The sequence below is a fragment of the Apiospora phragmitis genome (genome assembly GCF_038363925.1).
Source record: "Apiospora phragmitis strain CBS 135458 chromosome Unknown utg000011l:1.0-3236445.0:1.0-3240683.0, whole genome shotgun sequence".
Lineage (NCBI taxonomy): Eukaryota > Fungi > Ascomycota > Sordariomycetes > Amphisphaeriales > Apiosporaceae > Apiospora > Apiospora phragmitis.
Genome location: NW_027117411.1, coordinates 1,577,469 through 1,597,042, shown reverse-complemented (window position 1 = coordinate 1,597,042; position 19,574 = coordinate 1,577,469). Strand labels below are relative to the sequence as shown.

Here is a 19,574-nt window from a genome sequence, read left to right as displayed (position 1 = left end):
AGTAGGACATTCGAAATACTTGTTTGGCTTTAGGGTACCTATGAGAGAGGTCCTTAATCTATATACGAGTCTGTATAAAAGTACATAGATATGTACATGGTCTTAGGTGGATATCATACACATGCCCGGCTCTTGTCTCTATGATTGGAGTGCTTACTCTGGGTCTACCAAAGAGCTCAAGCAGCTGCCTACTTGCATGCCAGCAGGGTCTGTCTCGTTTGGTTTTCATGTCAGATAACCCCTTATACCTTTCTGCCCCTTGTCTCTCCCTCTCTCGACTTTGTGCGTCAAGTAGGCAAACGCTGCTGCTCAGCTCAAATCAGCACACGCATGTCCAAAGATGCACTAAGCAATGCGTTGGCCGTGCCGAGTGATGCTGTCTGTCGCTGACAACCAATGATGCCGACTTGGGTGGCCGTGGGGGGCGGCTTGCTGTCGCGGCTGGTGTCGTCTTACTAAAGGTACCTCAATCAGGCTTCATCGTTGCCTGATTGATTGATTGATGGTCTGGTACGTATGCACGCTGTGTGACACACATTCGCATCAGCCTTCTTGCATCCCACACACACTTCGCCTATCGGACCAAATAACTGCTTCAACGTCCGTCAGTCATGCCTGCATAGAGCAACCATCAATCACTCATGCCCGTTGCTGCCTTGGCCTGGCCACTCAGCCCTGTTTCCCACATCCCGTTTCATTGGAATATTGATGTTGGCCTTGTTCCACCTGAAAATAGAAAATACCATCATCGTCATCTGGCCACTTGATCGAAATCAAGCATCTGGACCTGGCCTTCCCAGCCTTCATCACCTGAGTATCCCCTGATAGCAGCAAACACCCCATCATCAGATCTAGCAACATGGCGGCATCCTCGGCGTCGTCGTCGCCTTTGGTGCAGCCAGCAAGCCCCGGCCAACAAGACGATGACACACGTCCCGGCGCGGCTTTGATCCAGGCCCGCATCATGGAACTCCAGCGCGAGCAAGGTTACGCTCGCTTCTTCTTCCCGGACCATTATCCCGACGGCCCAGCTCAGCCGGCAGGAGGCGACACGCTTGTGCAGATCAGATTTCCCAACAATAGTTCCGTTAGGGTATGTCAGCTCATGATTCTTATCCAGAACATTTTCCCACTTACGCTTCTATTTCTTACAGTGCGATGGTACTGCTTGGAGCCACGTACAGCTCCGCATGGATGCCGAAACGCTCTTGGCTACTGGATCCGATGTCTTCAAGGAGAAGCTGGTCAAGGTCACCCCACTGATGAGGGAACGACAACAGCAAGACCATACAAGTCTGATGCTTCCAGAAAGTGTCGAGTACATTCTTGACTTGACACCCCCGGATATGGGCGACGAGTCGGCTGCTCTGGTGAGCGTCCTGTCGGTCCCAGAGAGTGTTCGCTCATGGTGGCAATCCGGCGTCAGGTTGAATGTTAAGAGATCCCTGGTGGCTGGACATGACGATTCTTGTCCTGACCACGAACACGTTCCCGAGGACTGTGAACGGCTCCCTGGCGTTAATTCGGCGGACATCGCACCCCTACCTCAGCACAGTATGCCTGGTCTGGATCTTGATGACATTGTCGAGCCTGTCTTATCGCGCCAGATACCTGATTACTGTCCAATCCGCCATCGGGCCAATATTGTGTTCATCATGGAGGCCATCGTGTATGGCACTGCCTATTCGGCGCTGAATCTCCTGAACTCTGCAACACGCGTCTATACGGTCGTGAAGCTGGCCAAAATCTTGGACTGTGTTGGCGTTGTCGTAAGTAAACTCCTAGTGTTTGAATAGTTGGGACATGACGAGTAGAGCGCTAACGTACCTCCTTCCCCACAGGTTGATCCTGTGTACACCTGGGCCCTAGGCCATCCGAGCGGTAACTTCATCGAGCTCTTGCCCGAAGTCAGTCTTGAGCTCTTTTGGGATTTGAAGGTTTTCGACATCGTGCGCAGCACTTTTTCGATCTTGGTGGTGGAGGGTGCCATCGAACTCCTCGGCGCTCCTGCGGACCCCGACTTCTCCCAAGCCGCCTTGACGTCAAATACTTCACGAATCGGGCCCACCACCATCTTTGGTCGTAAGCGAGACACACTGCCCGACGACATAGCTAATGCTATCCAGCATGCCCGGGACAGCGTCGCCGAGAGAATTCATACAACACTTGCCCAGATCAAATCTGACGCCATCTACGACTTTTTGAGCCAGGATGACTTGGCTGGCATGAACATCCCTGAATGGGACCATCTTAGCAACATCGGCGAGACTCTTGGCTGTACCGTACCTGGCCGCTCTGCCCAGACTACAGTTAGCCCACCGGTCCCCGTCGTGGAGGCTTCTTCAGAGTCTCAGCAGCGCCGTCTCCAGGGCTTGAGAGCAGTCTATAATGAACTGGCATCTGCTCTGGTTGCCTATTTCCACAGCCAGATGACAGAGGCACTCTCCAGTGCTGATATGGTCTTCTCCAAGACCGATCTAGACCGCAAGTGCTACGTTCCCGGATCGCGGCTCACAAACACCCGAGTAATATACGAGCGGTTGACCGAAGAGCAACGGCTTCTAACGGTGTACCCCTGGTACAAAATGAAGACCAAAGCAGAGTGCGATACCCAGGACCACTTCTTCTCCTGCGATGCGACGAGTGGCAGCAACCGCGCCCAACTGTCGATTGCGTTTGACCAGTACCTGATGGGCAGCCTGTCCCTCTTCCCCGGACTCGCACCGTACCGCGGAGTCTACTTCGGAGGCGACGAAGCCTTCTTCAATCTCGAACAGTTCCGCACCCAGTACGTGGTTGCCATGGTGTCCCTACACGAGAGACGGAGACTGGGCAGCCTCGTGGCCTACTCGGAATTCCTGACCCGGTCTCAGCACATGGCCCTGGGCTCCGCCGAGGAAGAGCTGCGCTTTTTGCCGATCTGGGCCGGAGGCAACGACGACGATCTTGGCGGCGTCTACGACAGCGGTTTCGTCCCCGACACTGCACACGGCCCCTCGGGCCCCGGCCCGGCCTTCCACACGGGCGGCAGCGTCGTCACGGCGGCCTCGAGCATCGCCCCGTCGACGCCGACCGTTGGCGGCACAACCACCGACGACGACGATGCAACAACCGAGGGTCGCTCGCTCGCTGCGGCCGTCTCCCTCTCTGCGACCGTCTCCAGCTCATCCAACAAGTCGACGGCGGCAAGCGACCACAGCCAGCACTATCCCAGCCGAGAGATAGACCTGCTGGATTCGGACGATTTCATGCTTGAAACAAGTCCGGACGACATCGTCTTTGACTTGGATCTCGGAGAGTCTGTCTCTGATGACGATTTCCCTCTCGACTAGTTGGGCGACCACGCCTGAAAGCCCTGTTTGGCGGACGGATCTTGAATTTCTGGTGATCTTACACAAGGTCATGTGTACTTATGACACACGAAATGGACTGTATCTCACTCACGTTATGATACACCTTGAAGATTTCATGTAGGATATACATAATGATAGCGACGACTTCTTTGGTGAGTACCGCTGCCGCTATGCTGAAACCACGTTCGGGGCAATCGATGCTAACGTTTTCCAGGAGGAAGCTGTCCCCAATGATTTTGCTTGAGATTCGTTGTCTGGCGTAAAGCAGCGTCGACCGGAAAGCAAAGCGCAGATGATGTCAACTGAGCACCATGGATTAGACTGGTTGATGGATAAAGCAACAGCTATGAATGATGGTGCATACTGGCTGGAGATGCATCAGGTGCGGCATGGACTGAGATGTTCATTGGCAAGTTGTTGGTTTTTACAGTCATCAGTTGGTCCAATAAGGACTTGTAGATGCGACTGTCATCCATGTATATAACATAGCTCACCACGATCGTACGAAATGCTACGATAATCAATTACTTCATGGCATTCATGAGCGACCATATATGACCAATCAATTGCCAGGGTCTGAACCAAAGTTGATGGCTTAGCTGCTGGGTATATCTCTCTTTCCGCAAAAGCAAATAGGTATCATCGTAGAAAAGTGCTTTGTTCCCCGTAGCCCGAAGCCCTTGTATGCGAGGCTGCCTCTGCCTCTGTATGCGCGAGCTGCGGCAATTTCAACAGATGCCTTACTCCTCAAGCCCGAAAACGCCAAAATCCCATTCCAGCCACCTTTACTTTCCTCCTCTTGACTTCCATGCTACCAACGATTTGCCAAGAGCAGACTGTCCACGCATACACGGGGTAGGGAGTACGATGTGTGATAATACGAAGGCATTAGCTACCATCTTCGTTACGCCCAGCTCATCTCCTCATCCTCCATTTCAGGCTCATCGTCGGCTATGGGCAAGGGGTTCTTTCTAGGCCGGCCGCGCTTCCTTGGCTTAGAGTTCGACCTGGCGCGTTTCTTCCTCCCACCTGGTGTGTCGCCCGCTTTCCTTTTGCGGCCTCTGCCATCCAAGTTTTCTTCGTCGTCATCGTCCGCGAAGTCCGGAGTCGTAGGCTCACCGTCAGCATCGAGCTCGTCGTCCTCTTCGCAGATTCTCACTTCGCTATCGACATTCAAGAGTTCGTTGAAGTTCTTGCAAGTCTCGACCATCCGCTCCTGTGAATCGAGGCCCGTCATAATCGTAGCCATATCCTCCCAGAATTTGTCGCCCGTCACTCCCTGAACCTTGACAGGAGCTTTGGTGACATCTTTAGCTGCCGCTTTCTTGTCAAGTTTGGCTTTTGATTCTGCCCTTTTGTTCAGGTTGTACAGCTTGCGAAGATAAGTGCGTGCCTCCCAGACAGACAGAAGGATCATAGCACCCGCGGTCAGTTGGCGAAGACGTTTCGGATCAATGTCTGGTTTCTTAGCGACAGCTGGCTGGTCTCCATTTCTCCATCGGTGCTTCACTGGCGAGGGCAGTGTCTACACGGACTTGGAAAACGTCCGATTCGATAGCCTGAGCTATGCCAGATCCCGTCATGTGTACTATCTTCTCCATGGCGGAGACAGTTGTCTGTATATCACCCACTGCAGCGTAGTCAAAGAAAGCAATGTTCTCAACTAAAAAGCGTGAAGACTCGACATGTTCTAAGCAGGCGCTGTCATCCTCGAGTTTCGACATATCGAAATCAAGCAAGCTAACCAACTTCTCGATGAAACGTTGTCGGCCTTTCGTGTTGCTGTTATCGTTGAGGATGCTGAGTGTCGATTGCAGTTTCGAGGTGAATGGATTAGCTGTTGCACCTCTAGCATCTTGGACAATATCCCGTTGATAATGAAAAGCAGATTGCACTGCTTTAGCATACTCCTTCTCCAATACTTTCTCGTGCTTTTGGTGCAAAGACTTATGCTCAACGTAGGCCGTCTTGGCAATATCTGGTCTGGGACAAGTCTCCAAAGTGATGAGAGTGACTCCAGTTTCCTTCGGATGGACGAGTCCTTGTCTGCTGATGCTGGACAAGATCTCTGTGGCGAGAAATGCATGGTCGTCTTGGCTTGCCAGGGTGATGCGAGTGATGTCCTTGAGGAACCGGTGTGTAGTGCCCATCGCAACAGCATCGAAACTAGTGCTCGCCATAACCTTGAGATCTTTCTGGTCGGGCTCTTCCTTTCCGGCTGCCCCAGCTGCAGCTGCTTCCTCTGAGCGCTTCTCCTCGGTGAACAAGAATTCCTTGAAGGAACGTAGAATCATCGATTCCAACGCTGGTACCTGTTCCTCGAAGACTTGTTGGAATATGGTATAAACATTGACAGAGAGGAAGTTCTGTGGGTTTGTTTGGCAGATCAGCCCAATGGCGTCCAAGGCTGGTTTCCTCATCTCCGTCGCCTGATCGGGAGCTGCGAATGGGGCAAGAACATCAACCATGAGTTTTGACGCGGGACCGCCTTTCCACTTCTTGAACTTTTCCTTGAACATGTCGACTTGGCTATCCAGGTCGCAGTGCTTGCCAATCATACCCACAATCAGGGCGTATCGATCGAATTGCCGGAACCGTTGTTGGTCCAACGGTTTCTGCAGTGACAAAGCCCGGATGTTTTGAACTCCCAGCATACTGGAAATGACAAGTTTACTAAGATGAGCAGTATTCTCCAGAAGACCACTAATAATCCAAAGACACGCAACCACATCATCAAGTAGAACTCGAGTGACTTTGCTCACGCAAGGCATCAACTCCTTTCTGACATCAGCCAGAAATTGAGTGTGTACCCTGGGTACCTGTGGCAAGATTCGTCGATAAATGACAGCGACCGCTCTCGAGGTTGATAGATCCTCACTCGTGCTGATACTAGCGATGCGCGGTTGAAGCCGTCGTATCTGCTCGAAGGTGAAAAGCTTGGGTTCAGCCTTGGCAAATACCATCAGGATTTGGAGTGCCCCCTTGCCCGAGGGAACTGATGGGTCATCGGAATCCGGATTGTCCACCAAGTCAAACATGTTGGCAACCAATCTAGTGCAGACCTGCGTGTTGGCATTGACAAGTTTAGTGTCCTGGGAAAGGATAATCTGAAACGCCTTGTCGAGGACCTGAGCTGAATTGCCTTGCCGGACAGTCTGTACCATGAGAGCGACATGATCTGTCAAGGCTTGTCTATAAGCTGTGGATTCGTCGGCCTTGTAGAACGGTGCAATCCAAACCTCCTCGATCATTTGTCGCGCAAGCTCTTTCACACCGTCGTCGGGGTCTTGTATACGTAGGAGAAGCCCATTGGCAATCTTGCATCGTATTTCTCTGTCCACGTTGCGCAAGTAGATATCTCTGGCAAGCTTCATGGATCTCTTGCGAACAGCCAAACTCGAATCGTTGAACCGTTGATTGATGGTGGGAATCATTTTCTGCTCCAGATGTGGGCGCATACCAATGCATTTGCCTATCAACCCTAGAGCGGAATCGCGCACCTGCGGAGATGTGTCATTAGAGCATTGGAGAATCAGGTCCACAACTACGCTGTCGCCATCAAGAATGGCCGGGTCTGTTTCCAGGACCGACGTGATACTTTTGAGGCTTTTGCTGCGCACAGTTGCAGCATCTGTTGTCATTGACTGCATGAGAATGCTCAGGATGCCTTTATAAGAATCGCAAAAATTCGATCGGAGAAGGATAATGGAATACGCAAGCTTGGCGTGGTTCGCGCTCACGGCGGCTGCGTACGAGTATTCCGCAGTAAGCCACTGGCGATTCTCAGTCATCTTACGAAGTCGATATGCCATGCGGCCGTACTCTGCTTCACGCTCCGAGTCTCCTTCATCAACTTCGCCGTCGTAGGTGTTGCATAGACCGACGCTCCAATCCATCACCATGAACGAAATGGCACTTGTCAAATGAGGATCTTGTTTCAGGCATCCTTCCAGATACTCTGACACAACACGGTATGGCCCCGACCAGCCAGTTATTTTCTCAGGCGAATGCTTGCGGTCAAGGGCAAAGAAAGAGAGATCGGCAAGGAATCGACCTTGCGCGTCAGCATCACTACCCTCGAAGGAGCTGGCAGCCTTTCGCACATCCGAACGAAGATCAGAGATGGCGGCAGCCATAGCCCCCAATATCTCAAGAGCCATGTTCTTAGCTGGTGCTGTATGCTTGTCGCTTTTGATGATTTCAAGCATCATAAACATGGCCATGCGAAGGATAAGTTCGGCTGCGGGCCAATCAGGCATCCCAAGGCACTTGGTAAAGTCTTCTATGAACAGGTCCAACAAAACCCTTGGTGTGTTCTGCTCGCCAGTCTTGGCAACCCTCAGAGCCCGGTTGACCATAAACTGGATAACATACGAAGCGTTGCGCATTGCCGTCTCGGACAGTGGTTTGGTGAGAGCCTCGAGCTCGTCAACTGCAGTTTTGGCTTCAGTAGATGCCATCTCTTCCGATCTGACAGTGAAGTTGGTATCAGAGTCGACACGATGCGTGCTTTGACTTTCTCCGCCATCTTCACCTAGAGAATTGACCCCTTTACTCTTGGCGACCTTAGCCGCACTCGCCTGCACTAGTCGCATGATAAGAGCCGAGACAGGCTGGATGCTTCCACCTTCAGAAAGCTTGAACTGTTTGGCGTGGCTCTTGCTTTTCGGCAGCTTTTCCAGAGAAGTCAAAATGTCGTCAAAGATACTCTGCCTTGATGCAGGCTTCAGCACGAATATCTGTGATAGTAAATCCATAGCTACGAGACGGAGACCATCGAATTTTTGTACTCCGACAATCGAGTCCTTTTCGGTGAACGCGTTCTCAACGAAGATCAAGCGGGTTGATGTGAACTCCAAAGTGCCCACCACAGTCTCCGAAAGATTAATGCTGGAGTTCAGGTTGGAGAGAAGAGCGAATAACTTTTGGCAAGCTGTGAAGATAGTGCTGATGGGCTTCTTGTGAGCTAGCAGGTGTTTGAAAATCCCGTTCTTTGCCTCCGAGGTAGCACGCATCTCGACAATGGGTATGATGATGCCTTCCATGACTTTCTTGAACAAGTCCAACCCCAATTGGATAAGGTCTTCAGAATAAAGCTGCTTCTCTTCTCGACCGCCGCACATCACAGTAAATGCAGCCCTGGCGGCTCGTAGGCCTGCCTCAACATCTGGGAGTGATTGCATCCACACTCCGACATCAATCTCACCCCAAGACTCGTCAATCTTGCAGTCGAGTCTCTCCGCATGGCAAAGTGCGCCATCACACAGACCCTGTAGCCGCTGCAGTTCATCAACTGGAACCAGACGGAAGCAGTTAAGGTCCTGGGTCTTCAAGAGGCACTTCTGGACTCGGTCGAAGGCGGCGATGGTCAGCGTGGCTTGCTGATCACCAACAAAAGTGATCCAGGTGTTATGGCCACTTTCTAACCTGTCTTCAGCCTCAAAGACCTCCTGGAGGCATCGCTGTAAGCCCTTCAGTGCATTATTTGCGAGTTCTCGGTTGCCAAGAGCCCCATTCTGGAGGTTCTCGTTGTCCTCAAGCTCCACGCGCTTACGCTTCTTGGAAAGATGGGCGGGGGCGTCTGCCGAGTCGTCCACCACGACAAACTCAGCTTTGTTGAAGGATGCTGCCGGCAGCTCAATACTGATGCCGACATGAGGCGATATCTTCTGAGTAGCTTGTGGTGGAGCTGCTGCGGGCGTCACGGAGATCGTCGGTTGCGGCGAATTTTCTGGCTTTACTTGTGCTGTTGGGGCTGTAGATGTCGCGGAAGGTGATGGCCGTTCAGACTTTGGTGTGAGACGGGGCTGTGATTGCGATTGCGGCTTGACCATCAGGTCCGCAGGTGACACAGTTGCTGGGTGACTGAAGGGCGAAGGTTGCAACGCCTCCCTAGCTTGGGGTGTAGTCTGGTTTTGAGGTTGAGGCGTAGCAGATATCGAGCGACCCGCTGCCTCCAGTTCCCTTTGTGTCGGAATGTGAACCTCGATACGAGCATGGTTCTTTGCTGCAGCCTGCGCATTTGTTGTGGTAGGGTTGTGCTTGACGACTTTATGGAGCTCGCTCTTGCGCACCTTCGGCGACTTCTTGCCTGTTCGAGGGGACATGGTCTGTCCGTGGGGTGTCGGCGTCTGCGTCTGCATCTGCGTTCTCGGTGTGTCAGGAGTCGGATATCGGAAGTTGACGGCAGAGTTATTATATATCATCCTAGCGAATGGCGAGAGGCCGTCGGCTAGACTCTTGGTTGTGCAATCTGTAGATGTGATCGTTTTAGGTGCAGTCTTGAATTGGCTGAGGTGACGGATTAGCCTGGTTCTCAAGCATTTGGCCATGGATTGTGCTCAATTGGTTCAACTTGCACATCTTGGGCAGAATACAGCTTACAACAAGGTTATTTTCTCCGGCTTCAGGAGGCTTTGTATGAATTCGAGACTGCCATCAAGTCGTTTTGACTGGGTTGGTGCTTCGGCCTCTTGGTTCAGTGCATCGTAATCTTCGTGCGATACCAGACCTGCTACAGAGGGTGCAAGTTGGCCTGAGCCGATTGTTGGATTGTGAATGATGGCTGAAGGTTAAGTGAGAAACTTGTTAGCCAATTTCTTGAGTGAAGAGTGACGAACTGGGAAGGAACGGAAATAGGTATGATTGGTAGGGTATCTTGTGGTTCAGGAAGGTGCACAAGTTTAAACTGGCAGGCACGACACTTACCAGGCTCGAAGGGAAAGACCGACGTGAAGGGCGTGTATGGCAAGGCCTCGTTCAAAGTGATCGGTTTATCGTGATTATTTTGAGCTTCCTCTGCCGGACGTGATGGAGTAGTCGGCTGTTGCAGCGGTTGCTGTTGATGTTGCGGCTGCAGGAGCATGCTGGGCTCGATACACTGGCTCTGCTCGTAATGCGGCGCCATGCCATTGGCCTCTCCATAGCCGTAACCTTCCATGATTGCTGATGGTGTCTTCTCTAGGATGCATACGGAATATCGACGCCCAAATCTATGCTGTCGTTGTTGTATTGCTACTTCCCCAGCTCATTACAGATATCATCTTCGTGACAAGCCCAGTTCAACTACTTGCATGCCATGAGCTTGGATGGGGATGGACTCGATTCGATGTTCGCATAAGGCCTGCTTGGAATTTTAAAGAGTTGGAAATGCTCTGACCGGTGCGCGTGAGCAGTTTAGATGGAAGCGAACGCGATGCATGGAAGTCGTCCGGGTGATCAGGTCTTGAAGTATATCGCGAAAACCGTAGCGGCTTGCCCTGTTTGTCAAGCAAGGAAGTCGCGACAGCCTTACGCTAAAGTTGGACGATGGTTGAATGAGCGAAGATTGGATGGAGCCCCGAGTCTAAATCCAGATCCTCCAAAAAGTGCAAGGGATTCCGAGACCCTCCCTTGTATTTGCAGGGATTGCTGCCGTTGCAACCAAGCTACACTATTTGTTTGTATTTACAGACTATGTATGTACTATCCCCATGGCAAGCATGTACCTCAAGAAGGGGTTTGGTGCGTGGAATGTACAAGCTGTCATCGCCCTTAGCTGTAGAGAGGCCCACCCTCCGGTCGGTCGGTGCTCGGAGCTTTACTATTTTTCTGGCCGACTTTTTTTTAGGTTAGACTTTTGAATGAACCATTATCGATTATCGTCACTTTTGGTAGGGACAGAGAAAAAAAGTTGCTGCACCTTTCCTGTCTTATCTGAAGACATCCTCAGAACATTCCGGCTTTGCATGTTTACTATACGTCAAAGTAGTCAGTCAACCGCAAGAATTTGGGCAAAATGAGTGCGATTGGGTCTCTGGTATTCTGTACCGGCTGCGGTAATCTTCTGCCCGCATCCAAAGGCGACGAAAAGAACATCCTTGCCTGCGAAGCCTGTGGTGAACAGAACAAGGGTTAGTATATCTTAAAAGCTCGCATCTTTTCATGATGCCCACAGTTGGGAGTTCCTGGCCCACTAACAGAGAAATTGTTCAGACACCGTTTTCAAAGAGATTGTTACACAGACGAAGCCTTCCGATTTCCCCTCGCTGCTCCGACAAAAGCTATCCACTGTCCAAACCGTCGAGCGCCACAAGATCCGAACCGAAGCTGCGACCAACACAGAGACTTGCGAGAAGTGCGGTGGCAACGATGTTACATTCGCCGCCGTACAACTGCGAAGTGCCGATGAAGGCAGTACCATCTTCTATACCTGCAAGAAGTGTGGTAACAAGTACGTCGCCATGCGCCGCGCGAGGTTTCTACGAACGCTTGCTGACTTGAATATAGATGGACGCAAAATAACTAATGCCCAATGTTTTCAACTCCTAAGTCTAAGAATATCATCCCTCCCTATGAGCTCGACCACTGCTGTGCGCGCGATCGATATGAGTTCATCTGGCTATTTAATATTATACACCGGTTGTTTCTTACCACACCGTTTAAGCCGCCACTGTCGTCTTGGGCGCCGAATCAGGGATCAACGCATACTCGGTTTGGTTGCTCTGTTCGTAATCAACCATGTCGAGGGCAACAATTACGCTTTCACGCACTACCTTCTCCTTGTCATGGAGGAATCCTTTGAGGATGTCCTCGACGCCGTCTTCCTCTCCAAGACTGCCGAGAGCCTCGGCGGCTTCATGGCGTACCATGCTCGCTTCTTCGGTATTACTCAGAGCTGCAGTGAGAGCTGGTATGGAGGCTGGGTGCGAGAGTTGGCCGAAAACGAAAGCGATCTCGTGTCGGAAGAGCGCCGAAGGATCAGAGAAACCCTTAGCAAGAGCTAAGACGGCTGGTTCCGCGGTAGGGAGATCTGGGGGTGAAGCGAGGTCGCGCAAGGCGAACATGGCGCGGTATCTAATGAAAAGGGGTGCCTTGGTGTCCATGAGAGACTTCTCCAGCTCCTCGACAGTCTGTACAGAGTCGGGCATGGAGGGCGCAGGATCTATCGAAGCAAAATCACTACTACGAGTTAGCCAAGCTCTAGGCGCTAATGTTCATGGACGTTTGTCGCGATCGTAGTAATCAAGTACCTTTGGCGCAACTTCTCTTGTTTTCTCTGCTCCGAGTTCTCCCACTCTATGCGATCAATGGCAATTTCGCATGTGTCTTTAACTGCAACGTCCTCACCCTCCCGGTTCATAAATTCGCGTAGAATATCCAGGTTCTCGGGGTAGCCCAGGGCTCCTAGTGCCTCGGCGGCCTCATGTCTGCACATAGGGTCTTCTTGCAAGTCGCTTAACGCCTTGCGCAGAGGCGGGGTGGCCTCCGTCTTGCCCGATTGGCCGAGACAGTAGGCAAGCTCGTGCTTCAAGAGCGCGGATGGCGAGACAAAAGCGGCGCCAATCGCCTCGAGGGCGGCAAGGTAGTACTTCTCGTCATGGTCGTGCTTTGCGACGTGCTTCAGCGAGAACAGGGCGCGGAATCGGATGGGCAGTGGGGTCGACTCTGAACAGAGCGACTCTCGTAGCGCGGCAATGGTCTCCGCGGTGACCTTGGTGGATGGCAGGGCATCGTTTCTGTTCGCGCCTGTGGCGACCAACGGGGCTTCGGACATGGTGACGGGAGGTTCGAGTTTTGTGCTGTGCTGGTGGTATTTGTGGTTTGCTCGCGGCAAAGGATGGCTTCAGCAGACGAACGACTGAAACGGCCGGTCGGGCTTTTGGAGGGGTGGTGGCTTGGGGACTTTTTTTGTACAGTAAGATGGAGGGGTTGTCTCGCTTATCGATAGACAAGTGAGATCGATTTATTTTAGGTTGTGAGTCAACACTGATGGTGGGGCAACTGGTATGGGAGAAACAGCATGCTTAAACGAGCAGGCATCGAAAGACACTTACACGTGGAATAAGACGGTTTCCGGTCAGAGTTTTGGTTGGACCGGTATATAAATAGCATTGTTGGCCGATTGTGGCCTGGAAGATTCTGGTAAGGCATCTACTTGATGTGATTGTCTTTAACATAGTTTCACCACTTGAAGGGCAGTATCAGCACAAATATCGAAGGCAACTTCCATAAACGCCTCAGAATAGCTCCACATCGCACCACCTGCCACGCGATGCGTCATTGTCGTCTGTAGTTCACTGTAAGATCTCAGTTGCCCTTTTGATAAAACCAGCCGATGCACCAGTCATAATATCATATACCCCTCTCGAAGTAAGGAAGTTCTAAGTCGGACAGAGTCGTCAGATCAGTTTGATGCAGTCCACACTGCCCAGACTTGTTAAGCCGACATACAGAATGGCGCTCCATACCGCCAAGGACACAGTCAATAAGCTTATCTGTAAGTGACCGCCCTCATTCTAGTAACTCAGGGCGGCTTCCCCGCTTACACAGGCACACACTCTCTCCAGTCGCGCCGGCCGGCAAAGAAGTCCAGGGCCAGGCCGAGCAGTTCAAAAAGGGGTACCTCACCCGTGCGGACCTCGACGCCACGAGCCCCATCCGGCAGTTCCACGCCTGGTTCGCGGCAGCCCAGAAGTCGGACCAGGTCGCGCACCCGGAGACGAGCACGCTGTCGACGGCGGCGCTGCCGTCGGGGCGCGTCTCGGCCCGCGTCGTGTACCTCAAGGAGCTCGACGCCGAGGGCTTCGTGGTGTACAGCAACTTCGGCACGAGCCGCAAGACCGCCGACCTCGCCACCAACCCCTGGGCCGCCCTCACCTTCTGGTGGGAGGGGCTCGAGCGCCAGGTCCGCGTCGAGGGCAGGGCCAGCCGCATCACGCCCGAGGAGAGCCAGGCCTACTTCGACACGCGCGCGCGCGGCAGCCGCGTGGGCGCCTGGTCGAGTCGGCAGAGCCAGGTCCTGAAGCCCGAGGGCGAGGGAGATGACGGGCGCAGGCAGCTGGAGAACTGGGTCAAGGAGTCCGAGACCAAATTCGAAGGCAAGGAGAAGATCCCCGTTCCCGAGTTCTGGGGTGGACTGCGACTTGTGCCCGAGTCTATAGAGTTCTGGCAGGGACGGGAGAGCCGACTTCATGATCGGTTCGTGTATACACGCAAGGAAGGGACTGATGAGTGGTCATTGGAGCGACTCAGCCCCTAATGTTTCAAGGGATGGTGATATGTACCGAAATAGCCAGCGCTCCGCCGCCTTGAAATATCCTCACTCAGATAAGTTTCGGAACTCAGTCGATAAGACGTCGTGTATCTCAGTTGAGTAATCAATTTTCATGGTTTTATTTTATTCTAGTATGTTTTGGATGGAGGCTTTTAGCCCGTTTTAGGTTCACACGCTCTTGATGTAGGTATTATTAGGGATACCTCGCACCAACCAAAAGTACCCAAGGGCCCAGACTTCTCGCAGTATCATAGCGGTAAGAGGCACGTCCGATCCAAATCTTGCAGTTCTCGATCTCTCTTGTTCAACCATTGTAGTGTAAGTGGGAATAACGATACTTTGTCCGAAGTTACCCGGCATTCGATGGAATGTTGGATTTTCGCATTCAGACTTTGTGCGACACTCTGGCTGGTTACAGCGAATACTGCATTGAATGCTAAATAAAGGACAAGAACACCGAAAATGGACCTGCTGATTGTCGCTTTGTTCTTTGTTAGGGTCGCTAGGTAAAGTGATGAGACGTGGAGGTGTTAGGTGATAGGTTTCTATCAATCCTCAAGACTTTCACTTCTGTATTTATAACTGTAATAGTTTCACAAGTTTGAGGCGTACGTATAGCAAACCGGTGCATAAAGTCAAACTTCCGAATCCTAATCCTCCTTAGTATCATCTACCCTTTCCGTAGGATACAATGACAGCCAAAACTGTGAGTTGAGTGTCAGTCACACCTTTTGAGTCTACCCAGGAACACTAACGATCGCGATAGTATCCAAAGCGGTGGTTCGGTAATGAAGTGCCTCGTGATGCAAAGCGTCAACGAGAAGATGTGGATACAGCCCCTGGAGAACAACTCAGTCTCCGCGGAGGTGTCGGTTCCACGCAAGAGAACGTGCGTCAAGGCCAAGAGAAGCAAGACCATGATGGCCAAGGCGGCGTGGACGACAACGACAGGACATATGTCCCATTGGAAGATAATGGGGGTTTTATCCTCGCATTGTACGATGCAGCCGATCTGGGAATCCCAAAAGGACTGTCCCCTCCGGAGGAGGACAGAAAGCTCATGAGTGAAGGCAGGAAGGCATGGCAGCTTCTGCAGGACTTCCTTCCTAAGGACAGTCTTAGAAAATACGTAAGGCCGGCACTCCTCGAACAGGACGGCGAGGACGCTGTTCGCAAGGAATCTGTTCGCAATATGAGCGCGATACTTCGGAAAGATGCTAGCGTCTGTATAAAGGAGGGAACGCCTAGACTCCTGGGAGAAGAGGATTTCGATGAAAAATACTATGACTACGCCGTACGAGCGGACTGTGCAGAGCTGATGTATTACATAACCAAGATCATCGCCTGGATGGTTTCCGACCGTGGGGACTACGAGCGCTACGGGTTCGAGAAGGTCGTTCGGAAAGCCGAGCTGTACCGAAGCGTTTGGCGCCTCAACACGGCAGCGTGCCTGTACACAAGAAGCAGCCGTCACAGCAGGAGCGAGAGAGTATGTACGGCGAGGCTAAACAGCAGAAGCTCAGGGAAAAGATCCTCACACTCCATGCGGACATCCAAGATATCATCGCCGTAAGGGTAGGCCAATTGGATGAATTCAAAGGAAACCTCTCTCCCGATACACCCACCAGAGAGACAGATACCGACGAGCCTGAAGAAATGCCTGGCCAGCGCTCGCCATCCACAGAAGAAGATGCCTCCGAAGTCACACCCGTAGACAGAAAACCTGGGACTCCGAGTAAGAAGGAACGTCCCGAAGGTAAGATGCCCCACAACAGCCAGTCAGGCAACGTTCCTAAAGGAGCAGCAGACTCCTCACTCTCCTTTCCCCCGTTTTCTTTGCTCTGTCAACCTCTACTTTTGGGCTAACGCCCGGACTCCACGGATTTAGGCGACAGAGAGTTCGGAAGTGGAACAGGCTTCATCAAGCCGAAGTTGGCGAGAGCTTTCGACTTCTTTGGAAGCCTTGGAAACCTGTGGGCGGCCTATCAGAACCCCCGGGAAGACAAAGGAGTCTCTGAAGAAGTGGATAACAGCGAGGGGAAGAAACCAATGCCCGATGAAACGGAAGTAATGCCCGACAGCCCCGGCCCTGAAACCTTCATCGACAAAGACTCGCGTTCAATATACGACGCCTGGGAAGGAGACTTAGTAAACCTACAGGCAGCCGGGGACGACGGCAAATTGAGCTTCAATAGGGACCAACTGAAATAACATCTGCAGAGACAACAGGATGTAGACGGCGACACGCCCGGAAAGAGTAGAGGCGATTTCTGGCCTGCTCCTGTGTATATTAAAGGAGGTGGAGTCGAGCTATAGGAGGTAGTTTGCGGTACACAGGATGGAACTTATTTACCACTATCCTTGGTTTATCAGGGTTTTGTAGCGGTTGTACTTTACGCTTTCCTTCAAAACAACAGCCGCTGTTCTTTGTGTTGAATCTATAAGTGCTGAGGGGGTAGGAAAGTGGTAGCACTAGTATACCATATTACTTTCTCGCGGGTGGCTTCTCGCCGCCGCTAATCGTAACATTTTTTTAGAACAGCCTGAAAGGCAGCACCATAAGCTTTTGCATGAAAGGGAGGCTGCCATAGAAGGCGTCCCACCACTCCAATGATATGTCACATTTCTCGTGTGAATGTCGGCCCCAGTGTGACCCTTCAGCTAAGGTTAGAGAGCTGTCTGACATTGCTCTAGTCAGTAAAAAGACCATTCCAAGTTTCCCGAAGCCCATGTTTAAGACGTGGTCAATTGATCAACGTGCTGGTGTCCAGCTTCCGAGGTTTTCACTAGCATTAAAAACCCAAACGCCTGATGATGTGGTATGTCCAGATTCCACAGTGGACGCTTTGGACCTTAGTCATAGAGATGGCCCTCATAACAATACAATCGCTGTGTTCCATCGCTAAGCCTACAGAAACGCCCTATGCTTCTAGGCACCGCGCCTTACGAATAATCCCATGATCTCGACCCGCTGCCCTTTACAGGAAGTAATCTGCGACTGGCTTCTTAGCCGGCATACCCCTCGAGTCTTGCGGTGCAGCTTGGAACACACGGTACCGCCGGGCAGGTCCATTCTTCGGGGCACTCTCGCTCTCCATCATGACACCTCGCATGCCACCATCACTCCGACCAACATCACCATTGCTACGGGCCAGTATGCTCTCGCCGCCGCCACCCTCGGATAGCTCCAGGACGGCGGCAACGTTGCCGCACCTGTAGCAGTAGTTGGGGGCAGACCAGACGGTCACAATGCTCGCATCGAACATCTCCTTAAAACCCTCCATGACAAGCTGGTGGGCACGAGCAATGAGTGACAGGTCGTTCCTGTGATTGAACACCTTGACAATATCAGCACCAAACAGGAAACCCGCGCCTCGGGGTGAAAGGCCCCAGCCGTCGATCTCGTCTGGATCCGACCAGAGCAAGTCGCACATGGCACCCTCATGAGGAACCTCTTGCTTGCGATCGAGCAGGCGGATCTTATCCACCGTGTCTATCAAAGGAGACAACCCTCCATGCACACAGAGGACTGCGCCTGTGGGATTGCCGCTGCTTCCACCACTTGAGCCGGAAGCGCCCGAGCCCGGGGGTCCCATCTTTGAGCCAGCACTGGCCTCGGCACCGTTCGGACTTCTTTGTTCATTATCGCGTCGTTGGAAGCGACTCATGATGTCTCCATCTGCGTTGCAGACTTCGATTTCGATGTCGGCGTCGGCGTAATCCTCACTGGAAATATGTTCGTTCGGCGGGGAAAGCGTGTTGGATGCGCCAAGGACGATGGCGCCCAAAGCAAGGTAGTCGAAGACATCGCAGCAATACCTCCATACATTTGCACTGCCGTACTTCCGCACACATTCATCGTAGAACCCATACACTGTGGTGATTTGTCGGGATTCGTGGTTACCGCGAATGAGAGTCATCCGGTCGGGGTATCGGACTTTGAGGCAGAGGAGCAGGAGAAATGATTCTAGCGAATAGAAGCCGCGATCAACGAAATCGCCTGATGGCATGTCAGTGTGTGGCAGAAGCAATCGCACGTTCTGGAGGTCGCATACCCATGAATAGATAGTTGGTGTCAGGGGGGTCGCCGCCGACTCGAAAAAGCTCCATGAGGTCGTGGAACTGGCCGTGTATATCACCGCATATCTATGAATGTGTCAACAACAGCCCGCATCCGTGAGAATGGCATAGCTCATCCATACCGTGACTGGGGCGGCGACAGTGACGACGTTGCCCTCTTCGATTAGAAGCTCGCGCGCTTTGTGGCAGAGTTCTCGGACTTGGGCCTCGGGAATTGGACGACATGCTCGCAGTTGAGCGATGGCCCTTTGAAACAAGTTAGTCGCATGCAGGGCAACAAAGCGTAGGGCATGAGAACATACTTGTCAAGGTCACTCATGATTGCGACAAGTGGATATCAACGGTGCTCGCTCAAGGTTTCGTGCCCGACAACGATGACGGCAGCACCGTCGGGGAAGTCACGGTATTCAAAAGTGAAAGTACTCATAACATGCCCAGAAGAGCCAGGTTGTGCATAGTATGTACGTAATGAGGACTGAACTATGCGGGAGGCGTGGTGATTACTGGCACGTATTGCTTGATCTTGGGTCTTGTTCTGTTAATGTCCATTTACTCCAGCGTCGCGTTATCGCGGTTGCAGATTTAAGGTTGATAAGTGTGGCGCGAAGAGAGCAAGTAAGTACTCCGTACTGTACGCCTTGAAAATCGCCGGGCCCTTGACCAATGACGCCAGCAGCTGGGGATCTGCAGGCGTAAGTTGGGGGTTTCAGAACCTCCTAAGTAGGTACTCCGTACATTCAACATGTATGCTGCACCACTTGCAGTACATAACTTATCCAGGGTGCACCACATGCACACACACACACCCAGTGACATCCGGCTGGCTAAAGCCTCATTGTGGCTGGACTTTCCCCAAAAGCTGGAGGGTTAGCTTCGATTTCGGCTGCAACCTTAGGCAATTGGCCAATCACAGACGTGGTATTGATTGGCCCACCTCCACCGGCTACATCCGATAGAAGCCTCGATTCAATTGAATTGATCGTGGGAAGCAAAAGACAGGAGGAGCTTCGTCAATCAATTAACCTCCAATACCAGCCAACTCGAGCTTCGAAGACAAGCCAGAACACTCGCCGCCATGATTTGGTCATAATTGGTAATCTGGTATG

General features: G+C 52.1%; 7 protein-coding genes across 7 annotated transcripts; 4 read left to right on the top strand and 3 right to left on the bottom strand.

Moving 5' to 3' along the window:
• Nucleotides 1-859: 859 nt before the first annotated feature.
• On the top strand, nucleotides 860-3,332 carry PG994_013264 (uncharacterized protein; the record flags this gene model as incomplete). Its single annotated transcript, XM_066864673.1, has 3 exons — nucleotides 860-1,093; nucleotides 1,155-1,769; nucleotides 1,842-3,332. The coding sequence occupies 3 exons, from the start codon at nucleotides 860-862 to the stop codon at nucleotides 3,330-3,332; spliced, it is 2,340 nt and encodes a 779-aa protein (XP_066709634.1).
• Nucleotides 3,333-4,257: 925 nt separating this feature from the next.
• On the bottom strand, nucleotides 4,258-10,293 carry PG994_013263 (AT hook domain-containing protein; the record flags this gene model as incomplete). Its single annotated transcript, XM_066864672.1, has 4 exons — nucleotides 4,258-4,811; nucleotides 4,864-9,644; nucleotides 9,738-9,918; nucleotides 10,062-10,293. 4 exons carry the CDS (start codon nucleotides 10,291-10,293, stop codon nucleotides 4,258-4,260), a joined length of 5,748 nt encoding a protein of 1,915 aa, XP_066709633.1.
• An 837-nt stretch (nucleotides 10,294-11,130) lies between these two features.
• On the top strand, nucleotides 11,131-11,640 carry PG994_013262 (uncharacterized protein; the record flags this gene model as incomplete). Its single annotated transcript, XM_066864671.1, has 3 exons — nucleotides 11,131-11,245; nucleotides 11,328-11,589; nucleotides 11,622-11,640. The coding sequence occupies 3 exons, from the start codon at nucleotides 11,131-11,133 to the stop codon at nucleotides 11,638-11,640; spliced, it is 396 nt and encodes a 131-aa protein (XP_066709632.1).
• A 133-nt stretch (nucleotides 11,641-11,773) lies between these two features.
• PG994_013261 (uncharacterized protein) lies at nucleotides 11,774-12,888 on the bottom strand (the record flags this gene model as incomplete). Its single annotated transcript, XM_066864670.1, has 2 exons — nucleotides 11,774-12,296; nucleotides 12,365-12,888. The coding sequence occupies 2 exons, from the start codon at nucleotides 12,886-12,888 to the stop codon at nucleotides 11,774-11,776; spliced, it is 1,047 nt and encodes a 348-aa protein (XP_066709631.1).
• A 680-nt stretch (nucleotides 12,889-13,568) lies between these two features.
• On the top strand, nucleotides 13,569-14,373 carry PG994_013260 (pyridoxamine 5 phosphate oxidase; the record flags this gene model as incomplete). The annotated part of the gene is made up of 2 exons (XM_066864669.1): nucleotides 13,569-13,611; nucleotides 13,682-14,373. 2 exons carry the CDS (start codon nucleotides 13,569-13,571, stop codon nucleotides 14,371-14,373), a joined length of 735 nt encoding a protein of 244 aa, XP_066709630.1.
• A 706-nt stretch (nucleotides 14,374-15,079) lies between these two features.
• PG994_013259 (uncharacterized protein) lies at nucleotides 15,080-15,961 on the top strand (the record flags this gene model as incomplete). Its single annotated transcript, XM_066864668.1, has 2 exons — nucleotides 15,080-15,094; nucleotides 15,155-15,961. 2 exons carry the CDS (start codon nucleotides 15,080-15,082, stop codon nucleotides 15,959-15,961), a joined length of 822 nt encoding a protein of 273 aa, XP_066709629.1.
• Nucleotides 15,962-17,366: 1,405 nt separating this feature from the next.
• PG994_013258 (Metallo-dependent phosphatase-like protein) lies at nucleotides 17,367-18,787 on the bottom strand (the record flags this gene model as incomplete). The annotated part of the gene is made up of 4 exons (XM_066864667.1): nucleotides 17,367-18,388; nucleotides 18,444-18,534; nucleotides 18,591-18,714; nucleotides 18,771-18,787. 4 exons carry the CDS (start codon nucleotides 18,785-18,787, stop codon nucleotides 17,367-17,369), a joined length of 1,254 nt encoding a protein of 417 aa, XP_066709628.1.
• Between the last annotated feature and the right edge of the window lie 787 nt (nucleotides 18,788-19,574).